This window comes from Columba livia, chromosome 19 (genome assembly GCF_036013475.1).
Source record: "Columba livia isolate bColLiv1 breed racing homer chromosome 19, bColLiv1.pat.W.v2, whole genome shotgun sequence".
Classification (NCBI taxonomy): domain Eukaryota; kingdom Metazoa; phylum Chordata; class Aves; order Columbiformes; family Columbidae; genus Columba; species Columba livia.
This window is the reverse complement of record NC_088620.1, coordinates 10220424-10233669: the sequence shown is the minus strand read 5'-3', so window position 1 is coordinate 10233669 and position 13246 is coordinate 10220424. Positions and strand designations below refer to the sequence as shown.

At 50.1% G+C, this 13246-nt stretch overlaps 1 protein-coding gene across 26 annotated transcripts in view; it reads right to left on the bottom strand.

Moving 5' to 3' along the window:
• ZNF618 (zinc finger protein 618) overlaps window positions 1-13246 on the bottom strand; it is a 170078-nt gene that overhangs the window by 9730 nt on the left and 147102 nt on the right. For 21 of the 26 annotated variants that reach the window (XM_065036115.1, XM_065036131.1, XM_065036116.1 and 18 more), the window contains 2 exons: window positions 6160-6237; window positions 426-527 (listed from right to left, as the gene is read on the bottom strand). In XM_065036115.1, the coding sequence (XP_064892187.1) occupies window positions 426-527; window positions 6160-6237 (180 nt within the window). The remainder of the gene's footprint in view (window positions 1-425; window positions 528-6159; window positions 6238-13246) is intronic. The other 5 variants (XM_065036134.1, XM_065036120.1, XM_065036121.1 and 2 more) reach the window with 1 other exon arrangement.

The window sequence follows — 13246 nt, the reverse complement described above, 5'->3', positions numbered from 1 at the left end:
TTTTACCTTTTCCTCTGGTGAATTACAAGCCTGCAGGACGAGCTGGGGCTAAAGTCAGCACAGCGAGCGACAGGCTGCGCCTGCGCCACACCACAACGGCTGGATTAATGTTTTGACCCCAGGTCAGGAGATCTGACCGTGGATCAGAAGTTAACTTTTCCCAGGAGCTCCCAAATGCATCTTCCTTACAAACCTTTCCTCCTCCCTCCCCAGGGCTCCCAGTACTTCTTGCCTATGAGCACTCCTGTAACGGGAATGTGTGCTCTGCTCTGCAGGATGGTACACAAATTACAGATGAAATTAAGTGCAGTCAGGCAAGGACCATGTCCCTGTGCGAAGCCCAGCACCACTGCACCCTCTGTGGCAGTCATTTGTTCAAAGCGGGGAGGTAAGCCCGGGACGGAAGAGCAAACACCGCTACGTACTGTTGTTGGCGTTATTTCTTTGGAGCTGTGGTTTCCACTTTTCTTCAACGACGGCTAGAGGTGATCGGGGCTGGCTGGAGGCAATGTTGTTCTCGTTGTCAGCTGTGGGGCAAGAGACAGGCAGGTGTTAGAAGCACAAGATAATAATGCTTAAAGCACAAAGAAGGGGAAACAGCACCCACCATTTACTTAGGGTTCCCTTAAATAAGGTGACACCGACCTGCTTCATTCTCTGTAGCTTTTAAGCAGTTTTCAGTGAGATGTGAGATGGCACAGTACTGCCAGACACCTGCAAAACTGTCTGTGGACTTGCAGCCTATCACCTTCCAAAATGGGGCTGAAATGACAGTGGCTTTTTCTGTGCTTCAGTGACACTGGTGCCATCAACACACCTTGAGAAATGTCTCCCAGTGCACTGAAGCTGCACACCCAGGGGAACAGATGTTCCTCGTGCAGCCCAACTTGTGCGATTTGCTTCTTTTCAAAATGAAAGCAGGTGTAACAAGCATTTATCCTTCTTTTGCCTCACTGCCTCTTTCTGCACCACAGGTGGCTTCCCTTTGCTTTACTGCTAAGTAGTTTGTTTTTTAAGCTATGTTCAACTCCTCTGTATTTGAGGACTTTATTACAGTATTCACGCATGGTTTCCTCCCACTGTAGAAAGGGCCAATGTCCTCTCGGGCTGCTCACTGCTGCCTCGCACTGGAAACAAAATGAAAATAAACCAAGTTTCTGGAATGTGATCAAAGATTGTTCCTCCCTATGACTGCAAAGATAGCGACTGCTCTGCAGGTCTGTGTTCATGCTCCCATTTCTGTATATGGAACTGAGCTAAACACTTTGGCTGCCAATCGGATGGGGCCTTTCATGGAAATGTAATAAAGATTGGGAAATTCTGTATTGTATCTACCTTCTTTCCCCTCCTGTGCCCCAAGAACTTCCCCCCAACCTCTAGAGGAAGTTTTCTAGTTCTTAGTATGCTTCATGATGAAACTGTGCTCTGCAACAGGCTGTGAAGCAACAGTAAAGTGCACAATGAAGAGAGCTGGAAGAGGAAGGAGAAAGATGGAGAGACAGATGACCAAGCTGAACAGAAGGATGGAATTAAAATCAAAGACAAAACAGGTCCTTTACTCATCACAGCTGGACTCATCTCGCCTAACTTTGGATACCTCCATTAGACATGCCTCTCTTCAAAGTGGCCCCTTGGGGCTCCTCTTACGGTGGTGCAAAACGGGCTCAAGTGTGCGATTCCTTCACCCAGGCAGAACTAAATGCCTCTTGCAGTGTAAGATCCATCATGCTCTGAACCCACCTGGAGTTCACCCACTGGGTGAACCCACCACACCTGGGAATGTCACCCACTGACATTCAATATGGGGACTTCTTCCACACTGATTCTAAAGGGATTCCAAGCTGACCAGCTCAGGTGGCATTATCTACAGCCCAGGCACACCAGCATGCAGTGAAAGGAACGCTGCGCCAGTGCTCCAGAGAGTGAGCATGAAGTAGAGAAATGTCTTATTACAGCACACACAGGCTGATGTGGTGCTGGGCAGAACAAACAGAAGGTAAAGCTCCATGTGCAGCAATGACCAGTGAGAGAAGGGAGACCCCCAAGGATCTAGAGACAAACAATGACGTGATCAAATTTCAGTGCCCTCTTGCATATGAGCACGTCCTCTCGAATCTAAGCAGCTCAACTGCTGGGGCACTCACAAACCTGGCCGATGATGCACAGATTGTACAGTTATTATTAGGTCAGGGCACTGCACAGGCTGGATCAACACCTGAGAGCAATCCGGGCTATGACAGAACCAGGGCAGATGCTGGGAGCATCTCAAGGATGTATAGGTTGGGGAACGACCTGTTGGAGAGCATTGTAGGGGAAAGGGACCTGGGGGTCCTGGGGACAGCAGGGTGACCATGAGCCAGCACTGGGCCCTTGTGGCCAGGAAGCCAATGGTACCTGGGGTGGGTTAGAAGGGGGTGGTCAGTAGGTCAGAGAGGTTCTCCCGCCCCTCTGCTCTGCCCTGGGGAGACCACACCTGGAATATTGTGTCCAGTTGTGGCCCCTCAGTTCCAGCAGGACAGGGAACTGCTGCAGAGAGTCCAGCGCAGCCACCAAGATGCTGGAGGGAGTGGAGCATCTCCCGTGTGAGGAAAGGCTGAGGGAGCTGGGGCTCTGGAGCTGGACAAGAGGAGACTGAGGGGGGACTCATTCCTGGGGATCAGTATGGAAAGGGGGAGTGTCAGGAGGATGGAGCCAGGCTCTTCTGGTGACAACCAGTGACAGGACAAGGGGCAATGGGTGCAAACTGGAACACAGGAGGTTTCGCTTAAATATGAGAAGAAACTTGTTCCCGGTGAGGGTGGCAGAGCCTGGCCCAGGCTGCCCAGGGAGGTTGTGGAGTCTCCTTCTGTGCAGACATTCCAACCCGCCTGGACACCTTCCTGTGTAACCTCATCTGGGTGTTCCTGCTCCATGGGGGGATTGCACTGCATGAGCTTTCCAGGGCCCTTCAACCCCTCACATTCTGGGATTCTGTATGTGCTCAGCGAGTCCCTGCTCCAGGCTGGTACCTGGGGACCGCAGCCACAGGTCAGTGTGTGCAGGTGTGGAAGAGCCGTGAGGAGCAGGGGGTGCTCCAGTGGATGCCAGTGATCAGATACAACAGATCACTTCTCCCCCAGCGTTTGCTTAGACCAATTGTTCTTGTGCCAATATCATCATTGTCCTCAACTCCAAACGTCTGTGGGTAGGCAAAGGAAAATGATCGACGTTGCTTACTAAGTCTGTTCATGGTTCAGGCCTTCCTTGTTTTGGTGAGGGGCAGGTGGGGGGAGAAACCCTCTATATTTCATCAACCCAACTCTTTTATCTAGTTCACAGTAACAGAGGATTTATAATGTAGAAATACCCACTGACATTCAATATGGCATTAATGAGATTTGTGCGTTTCAGCCTCATCTTACTTATCGAGCAGTCTGTGAACTACACAGATCATGGTTCTCTAATTTCTCTTCATGCCTCCAATCCTTTAATCCAGGTTCAGCCTAGTCGTCCTTTTATTTTTTAGCTCTAGATTGTAGGAAGGGCATTCTATGGTAGCACTCGACCTGAACAAAGTACTCTAAAGGGAGTCAGAGCTGTATATTGTACACTGTAATTACAGAACAAATTCCTTTGCCTGGTGTTCTGCTGTTCTATTTCTGCCTTTCAGCCTCCCATTTACATTCTAATTGCTTCTTCTCATTGTGTAGCTGCTTTATGGAGCTATAATCTCTCCTTATTACCTTCTAGCCTCCAGGCTCAGCCCTCTGCATGACTTAAGAGCCAGTATGTCCCCACTTTTGTTCCTGGTTTTGCTCCTCCAGGCCAGCAGCACATTTCCTGCATTCAGTCACCACCAAAGGAGCTCACTGGATGTGTCACATTTAGTTGGAAGAGACCAGCCCTTTGCGTCAGACACGATAAGCCAAACTGGACTCCTGAACACATTAACTGAGGGAATATTTGACCCATCTGGCTTCTTGTATCTCTGCATCCCCACAGTGAGACATTCCTTGAGTCAGGCATATGGACCGGTCTAAATGGCTCCTATACCAGTGTCCCCAGTATGTGGATTCTCTGCTGTCTCCACACCCCCAGACCTCAGAGATGTTGGGCCCATCTTGGATATGGAAATCCCCACGCTCTGACAGTCTAAAAGGCAACAAACTGCGACCGGAGTCACTGCAAGTCCCGTGTAAGCTCTGCTGGTGCTCTGCTTAAGCACAATATCCAGAACTGGACACCTCCCAAAGCCGCTTGCATCTCTTACATCTCTTCATGTTGGTCTGCCCTCAGCCCACAGCATAAACACGGTGCTGCTTGCCCCCAGCGGCATCCATCTGGAGGAAAGGGTGCTGTTCCCTCCCAAGGAACAGGCAGGAGCACAGGGCTGGCAAAGGCACCAGGCAGAGATGGCACAGCAGGGGACGGCTGCTTTCCCAGGGCAGCCTCGCTGACACCACTTCAAGAAGACATGGACAAGCTTGCTGCCACTGGACCAGTGGGGGAAGCAGCCAAGCAAAGACGGTGACTTACAAACAGGCAGAGATGAGAAAATCCAGAGTTTAACAGGGATAATCTTGAGTTGGATGCTGACATTACATGACTTGGATCACCAACACCTGCTCCCTCCAGCCATCTCTGTGTCCAGAGTAACCCAGGTGACCGAGCCCAGAGCCCACGGGTCATTTGTGGAGAACACAGAAGGAAGAAGCTGCAGACAGCACTAGCTTAACGTTTTCAACAGCTCACACCTTGCCAGTGAATTGCTGTTCTTCCCTTTGACACCTTGGCCTTGGTCCCTCCTCCGCAGTCCCTCTACTCAGTGTCACCAAGAGCTGTAACTCAAAATGCCGTTTTTCAGTACCAGAGACCAGAAGAAGGAAGAGGATGGTCAGGACGCAGTGTGGAAACGAGCAGAAATCGCCACCAACAGACAGAGGAACAGACCCCACCACCACAGAGTGACGGCGGCCGCCGTGCCGCGCGGAGTCACACCGAGTCACAGCACTGCACATCAACCAGCTTCTGCTCTAACAGAACATAACATCCACAAACCTCACACCACGTGATAACAAACCACCCGAAGTGTCTATTCATAACGTTACAAAGATGATAAATAAAGCAGCTGCTGAACAACACACCAAGCCTGCGCTACGATTCACCAGTGAGAACTCAACTGGGACCGGGGAACCGTGCGGGTGAGGAACTCAAGGGACGCTCATTAAAATTAGTGCTAAAACTAACGCACAGAAGAAGGTAAGAGCTTTGATTAGAGTTACTGCTGAATGGACAATGTGCTTTTCCTCAAGCCTCTTGCCCTTCAGGGCTCGCCTGTAAATTGAGGGCAAATGCAAGCACCGAACATAAACCTCAACAGGGCAGAGAACACAGGTCTGTCAAAGGTGAATTAATCTGAATACCTGTGTTAATTCACTTGAATTTACACTCAAGAGGAAAAAAAAAAAAGAAAAAAAATAGGCCAAAATTAAAAAAAAATCCTATTTCTAAATTTTTGAATATGTCTTTGAACCAGCCTTGGCTTTGAAACTTTAAAATCATCTCATGTATGGAAATAAAAACCAAAAATGTGGCTTAGAAACAAAGTGGTGCAACCGTTCCTCAGAATTTTCTTTTGTAGATTGCTGGGAAAGAAATGAACGCAACTGATGAAACGGCAAATTCTCCTTCTGAGAACACATTTCGATCCTTTGCAGAACTCCGGGAGACACAAGCACGGAACAGGACTCGTGCGGGCAACGGCTCTGCTGCCCTGCGAGCGTTTTTGCTCTGTTTGCTGCCATGAGAACCACCCTTGTTGCCGGAGGAGGGATTTAATCTGCTGTAGGAGTCACCCATTAACGCTTACACAACGAGCATTCCCTTGGAATCGCTCCCATTTGGACTGAGGGAATGAGCAGTTTGATGTGCTGTGTGCTAGCACGGCACCTTCCCTCTCTTCCTATGGAAAGGAGTAATATATCTGATACACCGTGAGCCTTGCGTTGGTGCAGCCACTATGTGCTCCAGCCTCTGAGGATCTTTTTTTCCGCAGGTAAAATTACTGGGGCTTTGGAAACCGTGAGCAAACAAGCTCCATTGACACACAACGGGGTCAAGATCAGGTATCAGCGCAGAATTTAATTCTCCGCTTTAAGCGAGTCAAAGTGCCCAGCTTACCTGCATGGGACTGCATGTGCTCCAGGAGATTGTTATAAAACTGGAACTGGATTCCACAAGCTCCACAGGTGTAAGGCTCTGTTTGGGAGAAATCAGTTCAGAAGAATTACACAGGGTATGGAGGGAAGCAGCACACGTGCAGTTTGTACAGTAGCGGGGCAGCGCCTCAGAGCCTGGTCCTTGTCACCTCAGCCCCCGTGTGCACGTCACAGCGGCTCTGGAGAAGCTCGGGCTGTGAACTGGGAGGTGCCAGGGGCACGTCCCCGCGGGCTGGGCTGGGGTGCACGTGCTTCGCTTTGCTGCCATGAGAAGGCTGGGAGGGCAGAGGGACAGCTCGAGGAACCTGCCGGTGCATTTGGGGGGAACTCAGTGAAGCTGCACAAAGATCTGAGCTACACACTGACTGCGGTTTCCCAGCTCGTGCCTGCTGCAGGCTGCTTTACACACACCCTTCTTGTCAAGCCTGAAAGCAAAGCATAGCGAACTGATCTGACTGTCAAATTCCAGTCTCTGCCGCCTTTCCCGAGTAAGACAAGGAGCATCGGGTTGTGAAAAATCCTGTTGCTGTGAAGTTGAAGCGCCAGGAGTGAACTCAGCTCGGTTTCTGTGCAGCGAGAGCGGGGAATGGTGATGGCAGCGGGCTGGGCGGCCGCAGGTCGCCGGGATAAGCAGAGGTGGGGAAGGAGCAGGGGGGCTGTGCCGGGGCCGAGAGCGGAGCCGTGGGGCCAGAGCCGTGTGGAGGAGCCGGAGCCAGGACAGAGCTGGGAGCAGAGCTCCTTTGGGAGCCAAAAGTGGCCATTAGTTCTGTTCTAACAAGTGTGTTCAAAGTGTGTGTTTTTCCACCAAACTAACCTAACAGCAAGTGTTTGCACCTGCTCATCTAAACAGCATTAGTTGACAGATGTAACGTCAAACTGCAGTGGCTGAAATACGTTAAGATCGCAGTTTGCCTCTGTGCCTCAAGACACACCAGCACCCTGCCGCCATTTATTCTGTGGCGTTTTGTTCCGTAACAGCAGAATGCACAACGCAGGCATTTGGTACACAAACGACTTTGCATATAAATGCCTGGCACACACACAGAAAAAGGTCCATTGCTACAACATACCAGAAATCTGTATCTGTATTTAAAGGAAAAAAAATACCCTGCATCAATGAAACTTAAGAAACCTATTGCACATATGCAAAAGCACCAGCATCCAGGATGGAAGAACCAAAATACAGGAAGGCACAAGCCTGACTTGGGTATCATCTGTAAGATGTTTATGTCAGGTAGCAAGACTCAGAATTCATCAGATGGCTACAGGAAGCTGGGAGGAAAAACATAAAAGATTCATATAAGATTCATAACATGAAATGATTCATATAAGCTATACGTATATGCTGTAAGGTTAAACACCCTGCTGTGCCTTTCCCTCAGCACCTACAGCCTCTGAAACGATGGAGCCAGCTCAGTGCATTACTTAAATTGCTGTATTTTCTGGTGATGCTGCTCCCGTGTTTTGCTGTAGTGAGGAAGTTTGGAAATACTGCACTTAAGTATAATAGTAATAAACAGTAATAGTGCACTTCACTGTGCTTGTGAAGAAAAGGGAAGACTTTGGCAGCCGAGTGGCACACTGAGGAATTTCGGGACTGGGGGAATGAACATAAACTGGCTGTTTGTGTTGAAACCATCAGTAGTGAAATGGCTGGCTGTGGTAAAATGCCACAAAAGGCACAAAGTTGTTTACACTCCTTTTGTAATTATCAGTGAGAAGACAACCCCACATGGGTGCAAACCATCACTCCTAGATACATATTTCAATGTCAGATGACTTGTGTTACAGATGCACCTATTTGCCTCTGCTGCTTGGGCAACCTGGACAGTAGGTTGACCCCCTCTTCAAGCATCAAAATTAGCATTTGATTAATCTAATGCAAGAAAGAAGTCACCCTTCAAAGAGCCAGCTGAACATTGCCACCAGGTTCCTGGTGGGGGCAGGGAGCTCTGGTGCTGCAGTCACAAAGCCACCAGCCCTGCTCTTCATCCCCTTGCTTTGCTGGAGCCCCTTCCCCTACCATGAGTTGGGAGAACAGAACACGCTGCACATCTCAAGGGTTTCAGAGAGTCTGACATTTAGAGGTGTCACACCGCAGTTCCCCACGACACTTCCAGGTCTCCACATGCCATTTAAACATAAGCATGTACTCGCATTCCCCTCTGCCATCTCTGCCTGTAGTGCCCTTGGCCAAAGCAGTGGTGGAGCAACCCATCCTTCACTGTGCAGTCCAAGGACCCCCCTCTGCTGCCAGACAAGCACACAAACTCCACAATTCACCCCAGAAGCAGGTTTCCAAGCAGCCGCCAGAACAACTCCCGCTGAGCTCAGTTACGGGCTCCTCGCAGGGAAGCGAATCCTCACGTACATCCAGCGGTCCCCACGCAGCACGTCGCTCATTCGTGTTTCTCTTGTGTTTCACCACATCCTCACGTTTCCTTCTCAGCTTATTTTGTTTCAATGAGCTGCTTCACCTTCCTCCTATTATATTCTCAGCATAAAGCCATGATGTCTTTTTTCTGGTTATCCCCTTCGCTCCCAGCCAGTCCCTTCTGGGTTCTCCCCATCTCCATCCATCACGCAGAGACCATCAAGGTCTCCATGGTTCTTCAGCTCGAGCTCCTCTCTCTGCCACCACAACGTGCTGTGCACTCTGACTCTGAAAGGTCTCTCGTTTGTGACACTTCTCAGAAAAATCATGTTGATTTTCATCCCATTTCCAAAAGCCTCCCACCCTGTTCTGCTACAGAAATGTCCACTTCTGGAAACAAACCCACTGCCTAGCTTCAAAAACTCGTTTCACATTCTGAAAATACCAGCACATTTTCTAAATACTTTTGAGACAGTCATAGAAATCTACAGTTTGCCACCAAATAAAAAGATAATTAAAACTAGGGATAAAATTTCATTTCAGCCAACAATTCACAAGTGTTTCCCAGGGAGGAGGGAAGGGATGCCCGGGAGGATGTGCAGAATCCCTGTGGGATTGAACGAACGTGCTTTCCTTCCCAGGGCTTTCTCAACCCTCATACATCTGAGATTTCAGCTTCTAAGGCATCTATACTCCGCAGCGTAAGAGACTCAGGCCGGCTGGAAGGAGGGTGGGTGAGCCGTGCTAGGAGAGGGATCTGGAAGGTGGAGAGAAGAGAGAGGGGAAAAAAAGCCACCGCTGGAAAAGAATTGTACATCTGGGCTGGTACACACAGCGAGTAAATCCTGCTCCCTTTGACTTCTGCTTGCAATTTAAAGGACAAAGTTGTCAAAACTGCTCTGGATACCCCCGTGAGCCACCACTTGTGGGGATGGGAAGGGAGGGTGTGAAAACCACCCAAAATTCAGCATACACCGTCAGGGAAGGTGGAATGAGATGGGCCGGGAGCTCACCAGGGCTGGCTCCAGAGCGCTCCCCCTTCACAGGCTGAAATCCCGAGTTCTGGTTGCTTTGGCTTTGCTGGCCAGGCTGTGGCCCAGGCACAAGGTCCTGCAGTTTGCATATAGGAGTGTGTGGCTTCGCTACTACTGACTGTCCCCAGTGCATCCTACCAAAATGTCATGTTAGCAAATAACCCATCAAAATCCTGCAGTGGACAACTCTATAAACTTGTAGTACAGTATTCTCACGCATCACTAAGTAACTCAGAAGATGAAATGCCAGACCATTACTCCTCTACCCACCTAGAATCATAGAATCATTGATTGGAAGAGACTCTGAGGATCATGGAGTCCAACCATAACCCACCCCTGGCATTGCTCCATGTCCTGAGAACCTCATGTCCATCTGTCCAACCCTCCAGGGCTGGTGACTCCAGCACTGCCCTGGGCAGCCTGTTCCAATGCCCCACAGCCCTTTGGGGAAGAAACTGTTCCCCACATCCAACCTCAACCTCCCCTGGTGCAACCTGAGGCAGTTTCCTCCGGTCCTATCACTTGCTAATTGGGAGAAGAGACCAACCCCCTCCATGCTCCAGGCTCCTTCCTGGAAAGCACAATCTTCACACAGCCAAGACCAGAGCTGTGAAGCTGGGGCAGCAGTCAGAGATGCTGCATTTTCTGCAGGTCTTGGGATACAGCTTGAGCTCTCCCATGGGCTCACGTTCAGCCACGGTTACAATGCACAGAAGCTGGAGAGCCAGTGCAGCAGCAGGAAAACGGTTCTGCCCGACCCCGACACCTGCTGCTGGGCCAGGAGCCTTGCAGAGGAAGGCTCTGGGCATCTCCTGCCCTCCATGTCCTGCCTCTTCTCACACATGGCTGACCTGCATACATAAGGCTTTGCTGCAGAAGGGCTGGAAACAGGCTCTGAGACTTCATGAAAGAGTAAGAAAAGATCAACTGGACCCCCAGTGAGTTCAGGCTGCCATGTGAGCCTCACTGTCTCTTCGGGCCTGTGTTGTTGCTTCACGTTCAGAAGGCTTCTGCAAGCTTGCAGCCTAAATTTGCCAGCGGAAAGTCCATGCAAGAACTGGCAAATGTTGCCTGGGCCAGACTTGTCCACACAGCACTGGGGAAGAGGAGAGGGTACGACACTGAGTACACGACTTGCTGTGCAGCACCTGCGCTGCTCCCCCACCATCTGTCCACCCACCGTCTTCTCCTGCCTCCTGCGGTCCCTCCTCCTCCTCCCTGTCCCCTGTCACTCAGAGCTCACGGCACAGACCCAGCAGGTTTTTCTCTCTGTCGCTCCTGCCACCACCGGCCATGCAGAGCAGCACAGCACGGTGTCTGGAGATCCCACTGTGCTGAGCCAGGATCCTGACTCTGTACGGCTCTTCTGAGGCAAAATATTTGAAAATCTGGAAGGAGAAAGTCACTCTGAACATGTCGTGTCTGCGGCAGAAAAGGGCTGCTCTACTGCAGCTGAGCCCACTGGAGTCTGGCTCTCGCTCTCGTGTTTTCCCACAACGTGGAAGGGTTTCGTAGTGGAAAGCACAATGAACCTGTGACGGGCAAGCAGCAAACACCCTCCCAGGGCACTTCAGCAGCCTCCTGTGAGCTGTCTGAAAGTCAGGCGTTGCAGCATCCCCAAGCAATGGCATTTCATTCTCCTATCAGACACCAAAGAGCTCTCCTCCCCAGCAAGAAGAGACATTTGTGGTGCGCTGGCTGTTGGCTGCTGAGCACAAAGCACTCTTTTTCCCCCGAAAAACCCACCTCTTTGCGAGACAGGTCTGTCTCTGCTCTGAACACAACGTGTCACCATTACTGGTTGCCCAGGGACTCTCTGAAAACACCTTTACAGACACCTAAAGCACCAGCGGCCGCTGAAGCCTCTTCAGTCTCTTGACCCGCACAGAACTAACACTCACAGTTGGCTGCACAATTTAAAACATCTTTCCCCAGGGTTATTATTAGACACTTTTATTAGTGCTTTATATATACGCAGTGAACAAGGCTCCAGAGTAAGGCTGTAAAAGCCAAGAAAGAGAAAAACCAGCATTCGTGCTTAGGTTAAATAAATCACTCTAATTCCCATGTTAACTCTCATTGCCACATCTAAGCCAGAGAAAACAGCAGAGCCTGGTTTGAGGCCAGGAGTGAACACGAGTTGAGAGCTTTTAACAGACAGTTTCAACAGAAAGTGCCCTGGGCTGCCTGTGCACGAGCAAAACCCATCAGGCAGCCCAGGAACGGGGAGCCCCAGGCAGCTCTCGCCTCACCAGAACAGACCCACATTTCAACACCCCTTTCCGCATTTTGATGAAAAACAAATGCAGAAGAACTGCAAGGGAAACTTGTCAGTGTTTTCACCCGCTGTTTCCATTGGCTTCAGTTTTAATAAGAGCGTGACTGCATCTTCCCATTCCTTTGACAGAAACCGATGAAACAGAACATGTGGCTCAGCAGCAGCCTCCTAGAAAAACACCATCATGCGTCAAATAAGTGGAAGATTCATGAAAACCGTCCTCTGTCACTGCGGCCACCGAGGGACAGCAGCCTTGGGTTATGAGTCTGGTGCAGAAATGATTATCCCTAAAATGCAAACGCAACCCAAGCATTAAGATGATGGAGAAGCTCCATAGGGCAGAACCTCGAGCGGAGGCCACGTGCGTCTGCCCATCCCAAACCTGCCACCCTGCCCTGGGCTCCTATTTCTCACCTGTCTCTGCAAAGGGATTTAGTGAGCCGAGCCACGAAGACAAATCTTCCTGTGCACAAACGTAACTTCAGCATAGATTCATTTGCAGTCTCTCGGAACATATATTATTGGCATATTTCACAAAACTTAACTCTCCAAAGGCTGAGATTGAGTCAGAATGGTCTAGCTGCCACGAACTGCACCAAAACAACCTAAAGGATTTCTGATGCTTTTAAATCTAAAACCAGAGCCACAAAAACAAGGTATTTTGGTCTTTGACACATGGGCTAATAATAAAAACCCATTTATTAACGAAAAACGCTATGCGGGCAGGCCAGCACGGCTGCAGGGTGCAAGTCCCCGCCTTCGCACACCACAGACATCCATCGCACGTGCTTTGTAGAAGTGGGGAAGGATTTGAAATCAGGGGACTTGTGATTTCTGCAACAAAGAAAGAGATTTAAATGCTGAGACTGGCGGAGACCTCGCTGCCCGCGACACAGCTCTGCCGCCTGCTCACCGTCCTCCTCCTCGCTCTGCCCTTCCACACTGAACTGTGGCAGGACTGGGTCTCCATTTACCGCAAATTCCGACGTGTCCAGCTGTGAATTTTCTCCCCGTGCCTTGTCAAGTTTCTCATGGCTGGGAATCTGCATCTTCCCTTCCCATTTGGAAACATCCGGAGATTTTAACGTACACCCTATGCTACAGTAATGGGCACGGGCAAGTGGTGAGGGCCAGCAGAAGAAAAGCTATTGGGGTAAGAAACCTTTTACAAATGCCTTTTTGGGGAGCCCAGATGCACATTTCCAGACTCACCGTGGAGCTTCTTCAAACTGAAGGTGGGGAGGAAGAATAGGGTGTTTTATCCTCACTGGATGATACGCCCAAGAGAGAGTTCCTGAGCAGCGCACGCCACTTCAGGCTGAGAATGCACATTTTCTGTGGAGCACGGCTTGCAGATTGTGTC